At 38.2% G+C, this 19,614-nt stretch overlaps 1 protein-coding gene across 2 annotated transcripts in view; it reads left to right on the top strand.

The window, feature by feature from the left end:
• The window catches only part of znf462 (zinc finger protein 462), a 40,624-nt gene extending 26,349 nt beyond the window's left edge, over positions 1–14,275 (top strand). Inside the window, exons 4-13 of one of the 2 annotated variants that reach the window (XM_076284882.1) lie at positions 30–167; positions 1,058–1,419; positions 2,630–2,748; positions 4,340–4,525; positions 6,612–6,867; positions 6,981–7,117; positions 8,625–8,848; positions 9,151–9,364; positions 10,126–10,264; positions 11,048–14,275. In XM_076284882.1, the coding sequence (XP_076140997.1) occupies positions 30–167; positions 1,058–1,419; positions 2,630–2,748; positions 4,340–4,525; positions 6,612–6,867; positions 6,981–7,117; positions 8,625–8,848; positions 9,151–9,364; positions 10,126–10,264; positions 11,048–11,249 (1,977 nt within the window). In that variant the 3' untranslated portion in view covers positions 11,250–14,275. Of the gene's footprint in view, positions 1–29; positions 168–1,054; positions 1,420–2,629; positions 2,749–4,339; positions 4,526–6,611; positions 6,868–6,980; positions 7,118–8,624; positions 8,849–9,150; positions 9,365–10,125; positions 10,265–11,047 lie in introns of both variants that reach the window. The other variant, XM_076284881.1, reaches the window with a different exon arrangement.
• Positions 14,276–19,614: the final 5,339 nt, after the last annotated feature.

Genomic DNA, 19,614 nt, shown 5'->3' with positions numbered 1-19,614 from the left:
ATTCTAGTCATTGTTTTCCTACCATTTAGTTGGATGCCACTGCTGATAAAACCCCAATAGGCTATCGGTGTAATTTCTGTGTGGAGGTCCATCCCACCCTCAGAGCCATCTGCAACCACCTGCGAAAACATGTGCAGTATGGTGAGGCTAAAGAAGGCCAGCTGAAGGTGACACAACTTCACTATTGTCTCTTCCCTACACCATAACTTTAACAACAAAAGCTTAAAATATGTTTGTTACATATTGCATTTATATTTTCATTTCAGGAATTTCTGCTTTAGTTAACCTATATTATTGTAACAATCATCAGTATCACACAATTGTCTGATATAATTTGTCTGCATGAATTGAATGATCAATATACAGCTACAAGTTTCTTTCTGCTATGTATTACTGACATCAGACTAGTCTACAGTATATTGGGCTTTATTTGTATATATATATATATATATATATATATGGATATGTACAGTATCTATCCTAAACCCGTCTCACTGTGTGTAGCACCAGGAAGCCAAACTCTCTGATCACACAGTTTTTCAAAAACATTTTGTTCCTTTTTTGTCATTATGTGGTGTTCCCATCTTTACTAATGAGAGGCCTGTTGTGGTGAGAGAAGGCTGACGAAGCAGACTATAAGCATGCAATAAGTTATTTATGATGTGGGTCAGGTCCTCTTCTTTTGAATTTCCTGCAGGTCTTTCTCGGTAATTTCCTGTTGGCAGTGACAAACTTGTCTCACATCTGCATAGGCATAACTTGGATATGTTTTTCCAGATAAAGAGTGTGGGATGTGGTGGCTTTAATGTTGTAACATTTCTTACACAAACATCAGACATTGGAGACCATTTGGTCTGGGCAAAAAAGAATGTACATCAATAAAGTACATACTCTTTCTTTTCATCTACCTTTTGTTTAGCTATTTTTACTACTCTGGTGTAAGTCAGCCAAAAGAACAATCCCATGAATTGACTTTTATTTAGTTTATTGGCTTATTGAATGGTTTTAGCAAAGGTAGTATATTAATGCTTTCCCCTCTCTTGTTTTCTCTCAGCAGGATATCACAGAAGTATCGTTTCCTGGTGCAGAGGATGCCATTCCCAATGGCAACACAGAGGACTCGTTGCCCATTGACGATGCTGTGTCTTCAGAGATGGACTTATCTGTGGCTGATATGGCCTCCACTGGAGATGTCCCCATAGAAACGGGGGAGAAGCCTATGGTTGTGAATGCACCTGTGTCTGTCCAGGAAAAGGAGAGACGGACAGGCGGTCACCCCTGCGCCCAGTGTGACCGTATCTTCATGTCTATGCAGGGTCTCCGGTCTCACGAGAGAAGTCACTCAGCCATGGCTCTCTTCTCTCGGGAGGACAAGTATAGCTGCCAGTACTGCCAATTTGTTTCTCCCTTTAGACACAAGTAAGAAAACAGTTCTGTTCAGTTTTAACTTTGCCTGATTGAGTTTTGTTTTTTGTGCCGTTTCCACATTTCATATAGTAATGGTGCTTTTCCACAAAGAGGTAAAACCCTGGTGGTTAAGGAAAATCCTCTGACTTCAGTGATTTTGTCTGAGGCTGTTCTCAGAGCAGAGTTGGGGCTGAACCAGGGACTTTTCATTAGCCTGCCTCAGGCTCAACCGTCGTCCTACTATCGTTGTTATAGTTACCATTCATAAGCATTGATATGGAACAGCGATTAAACTTTTTTTACCAGATCTACTTCATAGGTGTCCCGTTATTCAGAATTAAAAGCCACCCCGCCAGCCAATCAGAAAAGAGTATTTCTTCTCTCCGGGTGATAAGTAAGGGATAACGACCGCCGAAGGGTCTTGTTATACGGAATTAGTGGACGAGGGGGAGGCAAAGAACTCCCTGACGCACAGTGGAGGAATCCATTAATTCCATATAACAGGACACCTCGAAGGCCATTGTCCCGCTTATCACCTGGTTGCCCAAATTCACACCCCTCCTCTGTTGATTTGCGGAGTAGGCCTACTCGTCATACAGATATCACATGCTTCTGAAAAAGCGGAACCTAAGCTTTCCAATTACATTAACGTTGAACTTACATGAAATTGAATCATATTTACATTATGCCAATGTCTCTGCACACCCATTACTCTCTGTGAAATATCTCACAAACTCTTTACTCAACACATGGCAAACCGTGTATATATAAATAAACAGCAGACCTTATTGAATACGAAGATACAAAGCATGCCTCTGTACAATAAGCTGTTCTTGAGTAATCACCACTTGTGAATGTGTCTCTTAAATCAGCAAACCAGACACTTTTTACAAGACTTTTAGTCGACTAAAACTTGTCAAACAAAAATTATATTTGAAAGACTAAATATGACAACAACTATGACAAGGACATTTGACACAAGACTAAGACTAAATTAAAAATAGGTGACAAAATGAACACTAATTTGCATGCACTGTAATAATAAGAGGTCTAGGAATAAGAGGCTTCAGGGGGGAGGAATGTAATTTGATTGGCTTTTGAGCTCAAATACCAACAACAACCGTTCACCAGAGTTGTACACTATACCTTTTAAGTGGTGTAACATTGATGCTAAAACTGTCTCTTTTCTGAGTGCAAATTTTCTTTCTCGTCCTGTTCTTAGTTTGGATCGTCACATCCAGTCTCATCATGGCCATCACAAGCCTTTCCGGTGTAAACTCTGTCCCTTTAAGTCTGCTTATCTAAGCCGACTGAAGAGTCATCTGCTCAAAGCACATGCAGGTAATAAGACCTGATGAAAAGAATATACAGTGTCTTGCAAAAATATTCAACCCCATGAGAATCATCACCATTTTCAGTTTACAAAATATACTTGCTTGCATTTTCCTAATCAGTATTTTTATATTGAATAATTGTGATGTAGTGTGTATATTATGACCTATAATATTGATATTTCAGAAATATATACTGTAGTCTATAAGTATGTTTGTTGCACTGGGTAAAGTAAATTATTTGTCTACCTAAAAAATACTGTTTGCAATTTCTATACGCACGCCGCACACCCTAGGCTCTATTTATGGATGGTAACAACTTCAAACTTTTGAACACCGATAAGATAATTAGTCGATATCCTTTAAAAACATCTTTTTTTAAAAGTTTGAGTTACTTTACAGCTCATTATTTATGAATAGCATCATTATAAGAATAACCAATAATCTAACCAGTGACTACTCTGACACATTTCCAATTCTGCCCCCACTGTGTGTGGCAACTACATGGTCAAGCCAGCTACATTAGAGAAGATAGATAAGGCCTAACAGTTTCCGAAGAGAACCAAGAGAAAGTCTAAAACTAGTCTGAAGCTACCAAGTAGCCACACAAAATAAACATTTGGCATGCGTGTGACAAGGTGGACCCACTAGCTATCATGTGACTTGCTCTGCTGTAGCCAGGGGCTTCTCTCACTTCTGTTGCATACACCTGAATTTAGTGAATGCATGGACTTTCAATGCATGATTTTGAGTGCTCCTCCCGCCCACCCCTACCATGAACCCAGCCATAAGTAATGTAAGGTGTACAATTTTGAATCAGTTGACATTTAAGTGGTATTGCACAAGGGTTACTCACATTTTGATGGGATGATTAATGGACTGTAGTGTCACAAATTACCAGTAGGATTTGGTTAGGGTTTGACTGCCATTTCAGAATATTGATTGTACAGTTAGGCTACTTAGTAAATCCTCTCCCAAGACTTTGTTGTACAACACACTCCAAAAGATTCATAAAATGAATCCTCTTCAATTTTGAAAAGTTTATTAGTTTATCAATATCGTATGATAAAATGAGACAAGCTGAATACATGTGTGAACTATCAACTACATCAGACCGGGGCAAAACCTGACCAGAAAAAGAATACTGTCTGGTTTCTTGTACAGTAGAAAGGCCAGACATCTAAGTAACTGTAATCATGTATGATTTGCTGAAGATAAATCACTCAATCAGAGCCACCCAGTATCGCGTTATATTTTGTGTGTGTTCAGTGGTACTGTGCTTATATTAACAGACTATTTTCAAAGCCTAGATGGTTTTTGACAAAGATTATTTGCAAAGAAATTTCTTCTATCACAGTTCTATTCAGACTTACCAACTGTACTTATCAACTGTAAGATTTTCACGTCTCACCATATTATGGCAATTACTATGCCCTTGAACACTCTTCCACCTTGTTACTTTGAAATGAACCTTCAGTCACACGAGAAAAAGTTATTGCCATGGTGTACTTTTTTCTTTAATTATCTTGTTATTCCTGTTTCTATTTTAGTTTTCCCTTCTCCATTCTGCTGCTTATTCAACTTCTTCATTTATCTTTCAGGTGAGAACCCTTACAAGTGCTTATCATGCGCCTTCTCCACCATAACCATCAGCCAGTTGAAGGAGCACTCTCTGAGGGTCCATGGAGAGATGCTAACACTCCCCAAACTTCGGGCAGGGGCAGCATTGCGCTCCCCACGGCCCACCTTGAGCACTGATCCCATGAATTTGACACAGGAAGGGGAAGGTAAGAGGCAAAGGGAGGAATACATTTTTTTTATTTGCTCACTGTGTGAAACCAGTAAAAATATTGGCTAGACTGTAAATAAATTGCAGAGACAAAAGTGACATTGAAAAGCGATACCTCCATTTCATTTACATTGCATTTATGTTCAGCCATTTAGCTGACACTCCTACCCAAAGCCACTTACTACAAGGAATTTTCGCCATGTTTCCTACTTTTTCAATGACACGACAAGGAATCCATGACATTGTAATAATTTTTCATTATTCAAAACTGGTTGATATTGGTTGACTTTTCTGAGGAACTCATGCCTTTTCTGTTAGGTTGTGGCTTAGTCTTTTAAAAAGTAAACAGTTTGAATGTTAGGAACATTAGGAATGCACTTATATAAAACGTTAGTATGTAAAATCTGTTTGGAGGTCAGTCACATACATCATATGGGTTATTCCTTATGGACTAAGTTGGAGCCTCTTGGCTGCCAACCGCAAAATATGTTTAACACCTTTACCTTCTTGAAATGATACACTTCCATTTTCTCAGTGTTGCCAGCTTTTTCAATGGCATTATTTGGGCTAGGCATTAATACCTAGTTCCAATATGGCAGTGATGCTGACACAAACGGTAAAAACCAGACTGAATGAAAAGGTGGATTTCAGTGTTTCATTTCTCTACAGATCTATGACAGGTTATCAACTACTATGTATAGTAGCTACGTTAAACGCAGTTAAGATGCTTAAAGCTAAATGGTCTGTAAATTTTGGATGTGAATCAAAATATTTGGAATGTGAAACAACTATTAAACTATTGTGTGTAAAGTGGGGAACACATTCAAATGTAATGAAGCATTTGGGGACACATTATATAAACTTGAAAGTAGGGGAAGGCATCTGGTCGATTAGGTTACTTGGGTTTGCCCATGAGCTGGCAACGGGTGCATCTATGGCAAGCCATTTTATAACATTAAAAAGATAAACTTCATAGGCTATTGCAAGCCATCTATCTTGAATTTCAGATATCTGCAATTAGAATGATTTATCAATAGAAACAATGCAATTGCAGGTATTGATAAAACAGTGAATATAGTTCAATTTTAAGTTCAAATTCATCTCAAAGCGGCCATCAGTTTGTGCAAGTCCTTAAAAAAAGGTACTGGTTCTGGCAACGGTACCGTTTTAAACGTGTCTATTTAGCACTGGTATAGGATAAAACCCAAAAGATACCCACCCCTATCCATTGCAGGAGGTAGCGCCCTATTTTAAAATATTAATAGCTTGAATTGTCAACAGAGGTGATATTTGTGCCGTCGAATTTGTCTTAAAAAACAAATGTTAGCCAGAGTGCACGGCTATTGAAAGTCCTAGATCTTCCTATTGCTAATATATAAGTCTTAAACATGTTTGAAAAGCTTGCTAATGCATCTAATTAGTGTAATGAAGCGGCTCTGTTCACGTTCATAAGGAATATTTTGTAGGTGAAGATCTGTTTCTTTTCTGTGGTTGCCTCAGACCCTTGTAGACTGCATCGGTTTTGGGTTTTCTACCTACTAAATCATGCTTGGATGCAATGTTATGTGCTGGAAACACTTAGAGAGACAGATTACTCCTCTCCATGCAGATTGGAATGGCTCATTTACATACTGTCTTTGTTGTGAATGATGCATTAGTGTTATAAATCAAAGTCTCATGCGGATGGATTCATGTGATTTTTCTTCCACTCTTTGCAAAGTCAGAATTGCATCATGTGCATTTTGAAAAGTCAAAGGTATGCCTTTTTTCTGCCTGGTTCTGCACTTGCTGGCATGTTGCTGAAAGAGGCATTTTAACACCAGCAGACACACCCTAGTACAACAAAAACAGAATGAAGAGTGGTGGAATGAAATTATAATGAGTGTTCTTTGAGGCTAGATAAAGTTTGATTTGAGTAAATTATCATGTACCAACTCTTCCGTTACTAAATATGATGAAGGGCAAAGCGCAAGAAATGACAGGCATCTGTTGGCCTACTATTCACATTCATTAGTGACCAAGTGTTACAAAATGGTCCTCTTTATAATGATCATTTCTGTATTTCTACTCTACCTCTATACTAGAACCAGGCTACTTGGAACCTGCTGACGTTCAACAGCAACTCAGCCACTACCAGCTTGCTTCACGGAACCAATCCTCCTGTAGCCCCCCTGCAGCCTCTGGTGTAGTAGCAGAGTCCCGTCCAGACAGCGTTCTCACCTGTGAGTTCTGCGAGTTCAGCTCTGGCTACATGCAGAGTCTACGTCGGCACTACCGTGATCGCCATGGGGGAAAGAAGCTCTTCAAGTGCAAGGACTGCTCTTTCTTCACCTGCTACAAGTAAGACCAGGGATAGGCAAGCTTGATTGAATTCCTTATCACATCATAGATATGCTGCATTTGGTGAAGTATGTTGTCCATCCTTCACTCAGTCTTGTTGGCTTTTCTCTCAGGTCAACCTTCACCATTCATGTGGAGGCTGGCCATACCAGTGCCCCTGAAGAGGGGCCAAAAGATTTGCGGTGCCCATTCTGCCTCTACCACACCAAATACAAAAGCAATATGATAGACCATGTTGTCCTGCACAGAGGTGAGATCCTAGTGTTTCTTCAAGCATAAAAAATTAAATTTAAATCTGAAACACTGGACACTGTTAACATGTAGCTACAACTTACCATATTCACTGTATTCACCACCAAAATTGGTAACCGCTGTACATGGAAAAATTCTATTTTGCTCTATTTTACTTACATTTTACAAAAACAGGTTATGGTTATGTTATTTTACAGTTGTGTTGTTTTTTGTCCAAAGCCATAAAAATAATAGTTTCGTCCATAAAAATAATAGTTTCAAATAAAGTTGAAAAGCCTACATTAAACACAATAACAATAATCGTAACAACAATAAATGATAATATTATCAGATATCAACAATGAAAATAAATAGTTTCAATATTAACAAAAAAACAAACATACAAATATCATACATAACATTAATACAACTATGGCATACTACAACACAAGATCAGGAGGTTTGCCATCAAACCTTCAAACTTGCAGTGTGGCTCAATTTACCTCATGTAAGGGTAAGTTAATTTAATATTACAACTAATTTCACTACAGTTATGGAACTTGGAGATGATTTGCATTTGCACATGTAAGAGTATTTTACTTGTTCTCTGTTTACATAGAAGGTATGCAGCTATGGTCTGTTTTACAAGCCCATTTACATCCCTGTATATAGGCTGGGGAATAAAATGGCCCATTTTTCAGCAGATATCTTGCGCCCTTCATGCTTATCTGGCAGCCGCATGAACAAGTGAGCTTTATGCTGTATGACTGCTCATAATGGGCTCCAGCAACTTCTACCTGAATCTCCAACTCAAAGTATAATATGTGGAGAGGGGCAATGATCAGAGATGTCACAGACCGTGTTCGGCGTCACACTCTGTCTTTGTTCAGATTAGCCGGTTTTTAGTGGTAATTTCAAAGTCTGTGATTTGCACATGAAGGAGGAAACAACTGGGTTTGGGGTTCAAGGTAGCTCTGTGGCCATGAATCGGCTACTTATTCAACAAAGCCAAGGTAAAAACTGTTTTCCATTCTATATCTGCTTCAAATTGAAATAAACCTTTTGTTCTTCCAAGAAACACCCACAAATTATTTATTTTTCTCATTCAGTGAAGACTCTCAGTCATGTATGGCATAATGGCAAACATTTGGCACAATGCTAATCTTTGTAGTGAAAAACATAAACACCAACATGTCACAACACCCTTAGAAATATGCTAGCGACAGATGCTAGCACCCATGAGTTTTAGTCTACTCGGTACCACATCCGCCAATGCTCATGTGCTGCAGGTTTGAGCCCACTGTGGGGCCTGACTGCGCAGTACACATAATGCAGGTTGCACAACTATCATGACAAATATATATTGGTTGTTCAGGGGTTTTCATTACAAAAAATAAAATAATGGATAGACCTACCTGTTTTTCACCTGTCAACCTTGTCCTTCTCTTTACCTCTTCTTTTCCGGTCTTCTTTTTCTTGTCTCCTACATTTCTTTTTCCTTTTTTCCGCTTTCTGTCATTCTTCAGAAGAACGTGTTGTACCGCTAGAGGTGTCCCGCTCCAAGCTCTCACGCCACCTGCAGGGTGTTGTGTTCCGCTGCCACAAATGCACCTTCACCTGCTCTAGTGATGAAAGCCTCCAGCTGCATATCCATAAGCATGATGAGATAAAGCCCTACCAGTGCCAGCTCTGCTACTACGACAGCAAGTACAAGCAGGCTCTGGAGAACCACCTGCGGGATGAGCACAAGGTCAGGCTTCAGCCTTTATTATATTGGTATTCTAACTGTCTGTTGTACTATTATGTTGTGTACTATTACATGTCTATCTCAGACCCTTGCTCCCTGGTAGTGGATAAGTATGACATGTATACTAACTGACTGACTAAATTCAGTTTCATTTGTAATTCACATTTTAAGTCTTGCTGCACAGAAGCCTAGTTAAAGAAATACCAACAGTAGCTAGCTATATGAAGGGTTATAGTAAACCTTCTTAGTGTAACCAGTTTTTCCTCATCTGCCAATGTTTAAAACCCTCTTTCTTTATGCCCCAGGTGATACGAAACTTTGAGATTATGGGACGGGTCAGTCTGGACCAGCTGGAGGCTCTGAAGAATAAGATGAACAACCTCAGCAGTGGCGAGGAAGAGGAACAGGTTGAAGGACAGGAAGAAGAAGGAACAAAGGAGCAGAAGGAAAATGAAGAAGTGGTGGGAGTTAATGAGATGGATGTACAAGAAGATGAGTCTGAAAGGCCTGAGGCTAAAGGTACAGCATTAGTGAATAAGAGTGGGGGGCTCAGAAAGATATAAGCTATTACATGTAAGCATTGTTTAATTATATGAAGGTAGGGATGGGCCCAACGTTGAATACATTGTCCAAAACAGTGCAAATAATGACTTAGTTTTCCAAACTGTAGAACTGTACATTATCCATTTTACACTGTAATGTTTTAAGGAACACACCAACATTTTGGGAAATAAGCGTATTCACTGTCTGCCCCAGAATTAGATATGATGATGTATACCCTTCTTGTCTCTGTGCGTGTGTAACTGTAACCAGCTGGTCCGTAGCTGTGCCGTAATGTACGTTGGTAAACCTCCCTCTCGACGCCTTAAGTGTCATGCTAGTGAGAGAGCTAGCAGCCTGGGCTTTTAGCTCGATTGCTTTATTCTCATTCAAGCAAAGCACTGCTTCTTGGGATTTGCAGAAGTAACAATGGAGCTTTTCAGGTGCTCCGCCCAAGTAGCAGTGCTACGACAACCTTTGGACATATATTTTCTTTAGCTTTTAAGATATTTTTAGGGTATGAGAAGAACACTTAATTAAAATAGTAAAAGTAAGTGTGTGTGTGTGTGTGTGTGTGTGTGTGTCTTTGAACAACAATATAGCAGTATATTGCCAGATATAGAACATGACATATAAATCCACTTTGTGTCAGGCTCTGAGTCTATAATTGTATCTGTTGTTGTGGCTTACAGTAGCACCTACTCTTTTTTTATTCTGTTTTTCCTGACTTTACCATATAGATAGCGATTCTTCAGAGACTCCCTGCTCCCAAAGTTGTGGGAGCATCACTGGCAAGGAAAAACGCTTTCCCTGTGAGTTCTGTGGCCGTTCTTTCACCAATAGCTCAGAGTGGGAACGGCATGTACTTCGGCATGGCATGTGAGTTTTCTCCTTTTTCTATAATACTGGTTGCTCACTTTTCTTTTTTGACAGTTTTTTCACAAATGCATTATTGGGTGTTGATATTCATTAAGAATTACGGCCAAGGCTCAACATCCCTAAAGTGACTGATTTGTCACAGGACTGGTCTGAAAAAAAAAACTACCGTAAATCCTTAAATTATGGCCGGGATTCTATTTATAGCCGGGCCTCGGATAATAGCCGGGGTTGTGGTTGATTCGGATAAATAAAGGCCGGCCCCAAAATACAGTCGGGGCTATCAGTCCACGAGCACTAGAAGACATTGTTTCGATTTAACTCAATGAAATAAAAGAGCTCTTCTTAATATTTTATATTGTTGGCCACTTGTTATTGATCATGAAGGCGTCTGGCAAGTTCTTATTTCATAAGTAACCTTTTACTTTATTTCTAAGAATAAAAGATCGCCTAATAAGAAATAAAGGCCCCAAATACAAGCCTGCCCCAAATAAAGACCTGTGCTTTATAAGTAAATAAAATACCCCGGTCACACTTTGAGGATTTACAGTAATGTTTTTTACTAAAAGACTTTTTGTATTTGGATAACATATGGCCTATAGCATTTGAGTTCAATTGCACTGCAATATAAATAGTCCCTGTTTGTCAGCTGTCAATCATGATCATACTCAGTTTCATTTAAAACGTATAGGTTTTGGAATTTTTGTGGCATAATGTTATTACTTAGTTTTAGTTTTCCATGCCACTGATATTGTTTACGATTTGACATTTGTCCTTTCTTGACAGGTCAGTTAACAACAGTTCAGATGCCAGCCTCATCCCAGCAATAGGAACAACAGCTCAGCATCTTATTGGCTCTGCTGTCTGGATGGATAGAGGTGGCAGCCAACCTAGTAGTCCAATCAATTTGGAGACTGAATATCCATCAGATCTATCAAAAAGTATCAATTTGAATGAGGAAAACAAAGAAATGCTTGACCAAAAATGAGCTGGACGATACCATATTGCTGTGAAGAATTTGGAGTCAACTGAATGGGCTGCTTCATATACCCTTAAATTGTCAAAAAAGGCTCAATTAACCATTATGTAATCCATTGTTAATTTTTTTAGTGTTGCACATTAAGTTGTAATCCATCTATTGTTTAAAGTTAAACCCATGAATAACTTGGTCCCATTGGACATATCCTAATATATTGGTAACCAATAGCTAATAGAACTGTGAAGTCATCATTTGGGTCAAATCTTAGCTTCCTGATGGTGGTTCTTGGGATGACTAAAAAGAGGGAATGTAATAGACAGTGTACAAAATGAGGATAGTAAAGCAGTGTCCGTTCCAAACACTTGGTCATTGTATTTAGCCGGACTGGCCTTTGATGTTCTAACTTTACTGAAGGGGCCTGTAGTCATGGCGGTTCTGTTTTGTCATCCTCTAAAGTGCTCCCTGATCTCTTCACTCTCTTGTAGTATTGCACGTAAAGGTGCAGTCCTCAATTCTAATTCCATCACCTTTTCTTAAATTCAGTGAATTGCTCCTCACTGTCCTTAAAAAGAAACTCAGGTGTTTGTGCACAGTCCTGGCTCTGTAAATGTGACCCTGCGAAACCAGTCGCTCTGCGCACGGTGCTATTTTGAGAAAATCCACGATAACGTTACGTTTTCGCATAATTCGACAGTATACAGTCTACACTTTCATATTGTGAACAAATTTCACGGGAAAACATACGTTTTGACTGTTTAACCCTCTCTGTAATAATTGTGCCCTCACACTATCGCACGTGACAATTTAAAGAAGACTTAAAAAGGTGATTTTCTCCTCTTCTGGCGTATCGTGACAGGAGAACCATGACAACTTTGGATGCGGTTATCTTAGCGATACTTTTTGCAATAGCCTACCCTCGATATACATATCATTGGAAAGCCTAGTTTATGGCCGTTCATGTGAGCATGATAACTTAATTTTGTAAATTTTACCAAAGCGACTGGTTTCGCCTTGCAGGGAAACGACTAGGTTTAGACAGAGCCATAAACAATCCAGCCAATCAACACATGTGCTTCAGGAGCATGGAAAAAGAGAGGGATGTTCTTTGACTGTTGAGCTCAAATATCTGCAGCCTTTTGCAAAACCAAAACCCGAATCGTGGGCTGCATCTTTACTCAAAGTAGAAAGGTTTCTGTGATTTGACCTGAATATTTTTTGTTATTTGTATGTTTGCTTTATTAGACCCATTTTTAATCCAGATATATTCCTTTAGGAATATTGATGTGTTATTTATCTTAATGTCAAAGAAGTTTAATTTTTTATAGATCTTAAGATATTGACACTGGCCCTAAAATTGTGTAGCAAATTGCTACTGATATTTGTGATATGTTTCACTTGCCTCCATAGGCATTCCCTGCACTTCCTAATGCTTACTGCTTTTAACAACGTCTGACCAACTCCAGGATGGCACATATTTTCACTTCTTATACATAGTATGCACAGTATACATATGCATAGTATATATATTGTGTATATAAGGTATACAGAATATACATATCCCTTTTTTATTTGGTGTGTCTGTCAGAAGTTTTTAATGAATTGGGTTCAAGTGCAAATCGATCTCTATTGTTTGATGGATGACTCCATATATAGTTAAGTAGATATCAACAATGTAGCTATGGATCTCAGGTAGTACTTTCACCACACACACATTTTCAATACTGAAGTATCTTCTGATCTAGGAAGTAGCAGTATGTTGGTCTGTGCATCAACACAAACAGCAACAAATGTGCTATATTCAATAAAATACACCGTCAGAAGGGAAATTTCTCTGCACAGGGGAAATCTCACAGGGGAGAAGCTTTTCATTTGCATTTTAAAATACATATGAACAACTAAGAAAATATGTGCGGTCATACATTTAACTACATAGAAAGAAAACTTTTTGTGCTATGGAAAGCAAAATAACATGTGCCATCCTGTTGTGATGACATAGAAGCCTGGTGTGCCATCAGTTTATTATGGGGGGAAATAAAAGCAGAGATTGTATGTATTGGAAGTTGCTGCTCTAATACCCCAAAGCCTTATTAGATTCTGAAATAATATGTTGTAGCTCGGTGAATATGCCAACCAACAACAAAGTTATCTCAACACACACACACATAAAAAAAACATTCAATAATTGAACTAATAATTATGTCCAGAACAACAATTTGTATTTGTTTTTCTTTTTCTTTTTTAAGACAAAAGCAAGAGAAAACTCTCATTGGTACCAAAACTGCCAGCCTTATTAATTTGCTGGCTGTCTTTGAGATTGTCTTTCCTGAGCAATGAACCATTGTTGCAAGGAAGGAGAGCCCAAGTGCCATGTGGTGCATTCTGGGATCTCTGCATGCCGAATGCAGCTATGTATAGAACTACTTGTCAAGTGTTTGAAACTGATGTGTTTCAGAAAAGACTCTTACCTTTTACCCTTTTAAATGTCTAAAATCATATGAAACAACCTAAAAAGGTAACTTTTTGGAGTTTTTCCAATCTCAATCAAATGTTAAAAGCTGTTGTTAAAATGTCTGGTTAAGAAATATCTCTTTTTTTTGTACCTTCAAATTCCGGGAGTTGTTTTGGTGACCTGCCTTTTCATCCCTCTCTTCCTTTATAAGGACTAGCATAGCTTTTTAAAAAAGATATATATATATAAATATATATATATATATCTCATTTTAGGAAAAAAACATTGGAGAATAAGCTTTTGAGTGACTGCTATTAGCTGTCAGTCTCATTCATAACACACTGGATATGTGTAAATATTTTAGTTTTTGTCTTTCCATCTCTTCTGACTGTTGAAGTTCTTCATAGACTTAGGTCCTACATCTTGCCTTTCTCCTGTGAAAGTTTGGTCCCAGATGGTGGGTTGTCATGTTGCCTAGAATGAATGTTTACAATTTTATTCCATTTATTTCTGGATGATGTAAATATTGTAATTCATTGTCTTTTTTTAACTTGTTAATAAAGTTATCAGATAATGTTACAGTGAACTGTCTCCTTATTTGAGTCTTCGAAATTGAACTGATACAGGTAACTCTGCTGCATTGATTGAGATGATCCATCAGCGTGTTTGGATCTCAGCATACCCATGTTTTAATACTCAATGCTAATGCTAAGTGGGAAACCCATAGCATCACCAATACCCAATTTCAGGATCACCTCCGCTCCACAATTCAGTACCACACCGTTCAGTCTTCACATGTTTTTGAGAATAGTTTTATAACTTCAATTATTTGTCGTTGTGATCTTTTATGAAATCATGTGCCTTATGCAGGCACGGCTGGTGGTAGATCTCTAGAATGGCTGGGAGTCTCCACCACTCACTAGTATGTTTGTAATAGGATGCAAGTCTAAAAGTATATCAGAACTTGAGGTGTCTTGCAAAGCAGACTGGGTGAAAACTGAGAAAGACATTCTTAAAAGTCTACAGAACTTTTGTACAGAACTTTCTTAGCTGTGATATTTGACAAAGGGTTTTTACTATATTGCACATACAGTTATTGTTGTTAAATTCTTCTTTACACTTCACAATTCTTCAAAATCCTGTTTCAGCAGGGTTGAAACATTTCAACAATCTAGTAAAATTGTTAGAACTAAATAAAGACCAACATACAGATGCAGGCAACAGGTGACAAAAATACTTTTGGAATGAGCAATGTGATCATTATATGGTGGCAGTTATTTTTGTTGTGTATTTTACTGTAATGTTTCTGTCTTGTTGTCATAAGGGTTTTATTATGCATCACTCCTTTTCCCAATTTTACACTGATTTCTTATTTTAATCAAAGGCTCTGTTCTGGTCTCCCTGACCCCATTCTTACTTTCCTTTTGAGAGATGATTTCACAGGTCTAACATCATCTTTAAAAATATCTGGAAGACGTGTTGGATCACAAGTAATCTCAGAGGCTCATCACTTCACAGGAGCTGCCTGAAGACACGTGACCCCATGGGATGACTGATCAGCCATGCTGTGGAGCTGCGTCTTAGCAACACTGAGGGAATGTCAGATGAGATGGGGTGCTCTGGCATCCAAAGTGGAATCCAGGGCAGTGACCTCATCTGGTAATAAACTATTACTGCACCTATTCTCAACTGTTGTGTGGTGAGCATTGTCAGATTATCAAATGTTTCACCAAATATTATGAGTAAAATTTGACAATGAAAATGTTAAATATTTATCAGACTATTTGGCATAGCTCCATCCCACGTGACTCACAACAGGTGTATTGAGAAGTACTCACACATGCGTACAGAAAAAAACAAGCAGGGAAGAAGCTGTGTGCTCCCCATTGTTTGTGCATCTGCTGCCTATTCAGTGCATTGCCTTTTGGCAAGAGGATGCAAATATTGAAAATGCCAGCCTTAATCTCTGTTGTGATGCCGGGTAGTAGGCCTACACAGTTCAGCCTCTAAAAATAAAAAATGAATAAATATAGAGCAAAAGACTATCTTTCAGTTATTACAGATGAAATAGCCTATTGTTTCAATGTTAGATTTTGCCAAAGTATGATGTCAAACTAACTAGGGGTGTAAAGATTAACCGATACGTATCGGTATCCGTTTTTAACGTGTAAGATACGGCTACATCGATACGTGAAGCCCCGTATCGGAAAAAACTGAAATGAACCGGTCGTTATATCGATTTACTTGTTATGAATCGGTTAACAACCTTTTCTGCTCTCATTCACGTTCCAAGCAGCGCGTTCATCCCACTTCCGGTTTTGAAACTATACGTGGTACGGAATTGTGGGTAATGCAGTTCGTTTTTGGTTACATTCATTGCCTTAAGTTGTCAAATGACCTCATTACCCATACATCTACTGCAATTTAAGCATGTGACAACTTGCACTCGGTCGGCTTTTGTTTTTCGAAATCCAGCGCGAAATTAAACACTTATAGCATTCCTAAACAGCAACGATAGTCTGTAGAGTAGCCTTACCTTTGATGAAGGGATTTCCTTAATGTTAAATAATAATTTGGCTCTTGCTGCTAAAACGATGCACAAATTATTAGCCAATGATTTTGTTCATATTCACTCAGACTTGTGGCATTATAGGTTTCTGCATTAGGTCTACTGTTGGAACAAAATAAGCCCAGAGAGTTCATTGATTTGTAGGCCTATTTTATGCTTGTAGGGTAGGCTAGGCTATATGAGAAAAGGCCAAGAGTTTCTTAAGCACTTTTATTTCGGTATTGTCTTACCTCAACAAGGCTACAGCTCCATGAAAACAATCAGATATAACTCTATAAAATCTGTGAAAGATCTATAAAGTCTATAAAAAAATATTTTTATGTTGTATTTGGCTGCTGTGTTTGACTGAAATGTAGACTAATCTTTTTTCATTTCAATACAGTATATGAAACAAACCTCAGTTTAGATAATCATATTCACACATTTTTTTGCCTAATTGACAACCATGACCATGATAATTGATAATATAAAATTAATGTGCGCCATGAGCAAATGATAAAAAATCTTTCAGAATGCTTTCCATTCTTGAACTGCATCGAATCGCATTGCATCGAATCGTACTGAATCGTTTTTTATAAACATGTATCTTTTCTTGTATCGAATCGTGCCCATGTATCTAGATGCGAATCGTATCGTCTTTTACATGAGAGATTCACACCCCTAAAACTAACTAATTAAACCAATATGATTCAATATGATTCAAATTGAATGTCAGTCCATGTTGCTGCTTTTAAGTTTGACTTAAGTCCAGTTAGGTACCCTGCAACAGTGTTGCTAAATTGTTACATTTACATAGGCATATTCAGACACTTTTATCCAAAGCAATATGAAAATGAGGAATACCATTCAGGCTGCATTGCAAGGGAGACAAAAATACCACTACAATAAATACAAACTACCAGATCATGAGAGTGCAGAAGGTTAAGTACTAGTCAAAGTGTGCTTGAAGGAGTTAGTGGTGGAAGGAAGTAGAAAGGAGGGAAGAAGGGAAGTGCATGGTAAGTGCATGTTAGGTGTGTTCATTTGTTAGATGTGTTAGGAGAGGACAGGTCTTGGTAGCTATTTTCCTATTCAAGTGAATGGGGAAGCATACAGGAAGGGGCTAGATATATGTAAACTACTGCCGTATTGGCATTACAAACTAACCCCATGTATTTCTATGGAGGATTGTTTGAGTACTGTGTCTCCTCATTAGAAAGTCTCTGGTAACATAGTAGAGATGCACCGATATGGAATTTTGGGGGCGATAAAGATAACTGATATTTATCGGTTTGTTGTGGCCAATATGATAAATAACGATAACTGATAATGTTAAAGGAACCTCTCTGATTAATTGAGTGTTAGTAACGATGGATTCATCTTGGAGTCATTTTTGACTGTCACCTAACACTTCAGTCTCACATCAAGGCCATCACCAAAACAGCATTTTATCATCTGAGCAATATTGCTAAAATAAAATCTATCTTGTCATTGCGTGATGCATTCATATTGTCAAAACTTGATTATTGCAATGCCTTGTTTTCTGGTATTCCTGATAGTGCTAGAAGTCTTCAAATTGTTAAAAATGCTGCAGCAAGAATATTGATAAAAACCAAAACAAAAAATGTAACCTCATAACACCTGTATTAAGATCTCCACACTGGTTACCAGTTCAAGTCAGAGTTGATTTTAAGGTTCTCTTTTTAACTTTTAAGGCTTGCATGGACTTGCACCACTTTATTTAACTGAGCTTCAGTTCATTCCATCTGTTAATAAAACATCATCCGGTCAAAGAGCATTCGCCTTCCGTGTTCCATACCATTGGAATGGCCTTCCACTAATTGTAAGGGAAGCAGGCAGTGTTGAGATTTGTAAATCTAGATTAAATCATACCACCCACAATCACTCATTTGTAATTTGCACCCCCCGGTAAAAAATAAAATGCAATATTATACTGCTTCAATCGCCCCTATCTTCAGTTGAGAAGTTCTGAACTGCACCCAATTTCATGTGTATGATTAACCTGACATTCTCTGGGGGTATGCCAAGTTTAAAATAAATGAATTGATGTGTACATTTAGTGTCTGTACAGCAGCCTGTAGATGGTGGTATTGAGCGAAGGGTTGCTGGTAGAGGATAATGAGGAGAGGAGCTACAAGGCAGGACTGACACACACACACACACGTGCGCACACCAGGCTTGTGCAAAATTCAGAACTGAATTGAGAATGACTTGTAAATTCCCATTAAATTCTTGAATTTGAAATTAATTTGAATTGAGGTCAAAAACAGGATGTAGAAAGTTCTCAATGCTTCGGTTTACATGTAGGGACCCTCATTATTTTACCATCGAAGTGTGGTACTATTTTGAGCCTTGTGGTATAGAACGATTTCTTTTTACTTTACTCTGCCCCTAAGACATACATGGGCAACATACGGCCCGCGGGCCACATCCGGCCCGTGGGCTTTCCCTGACCGGCCCGCGTAAGGTCCGTGAAAGAACAAATAGTCAAGAGCCTAGCATAGCGATAATGCACACAAATCAATATCGTTGCTTTTATTTTGAAAGCGACTGCTATTTGTACGCCCATACATTTGTGCGTGGATGCATACGATGTAAACACCCTCACTGAATTGTGCTGGTGAATAGAATTTATGCTTCTGCGTCGACACAATGCAGTTGCCTTTAAGTCGGCGTAAACCTTTCAAAGTTTTGTGTGTCTTATGTCTGCGTCGCTCACCACCGCAAAGGTTGTCAGAACGAACTCCTGCTGTTTGTTGGCGATACAAAGTGTTAATTTCAAAACGTTACTGGCAGATAGATAGTTTACATTCGGATAACCCCGTCATTGTAACCAAAATATGTCTGAGTTTATTTGCAAAGCTTATGTTAGCGAACTAGTATGATGCTACTACCCACAGGAGTTGACCAATCACAGTTTTGTGCATAAAGTTAAAGCAAAAACATAGCCTACATTTTGAAAATAGTTTTCTTTGTGCATGTTGATTAACTAATGACAGCCTACTATTGTCTGCTCCACATTTTCATAGTCTAATTCTGCATAGAGTTAATTTAATGATGGTAATGATTTAATGATGAAATATTGCTGAGTGTTGATGAAAGTGGCACAGGCCTATGGTTGTACTGACTCCTTCACATTTTCATGGCCTAGCCTAATTATATAGATATTGTAGTACTTTTTTATATCAGTCTTTGAAAACTGAAAAAAAAATGTCAATGTCAAAAAATCATTTTCGAGAATGAGGATTAAATACTGGGCATAAATTAAATAGCCTATTGCTGTTTTTCCTTTGTCTCCCTCACATTTTCATCTGTTCTTACGAGTAGTAAACAAAACCATATGATTTACTTAATGT

This window comes from Alosa pseudoharengus, unplaced genomic scaffold (genome assembly GCF_046254945.1).
Source record: "Alosa pseudoharengus isolate Yale_2024_CS ecotype anadromous, Long Island Sound unplaced genomic scaffold, YU_APseudo_1.1 YU_APseudo_1.1_scf_14, whole genome shotgun sequence".
NCBI lineage: Eukaryota > Metazoa > Chordata > Actinopteri > Clupeiformes > Clupeidae > Alosa > Alosa pseudoharengus.
The sequence above is the reverse complement of the archived record's forward strand: the minus strand, read 5'-3'. Positions and strand labels throughout refer to the sequence as shown.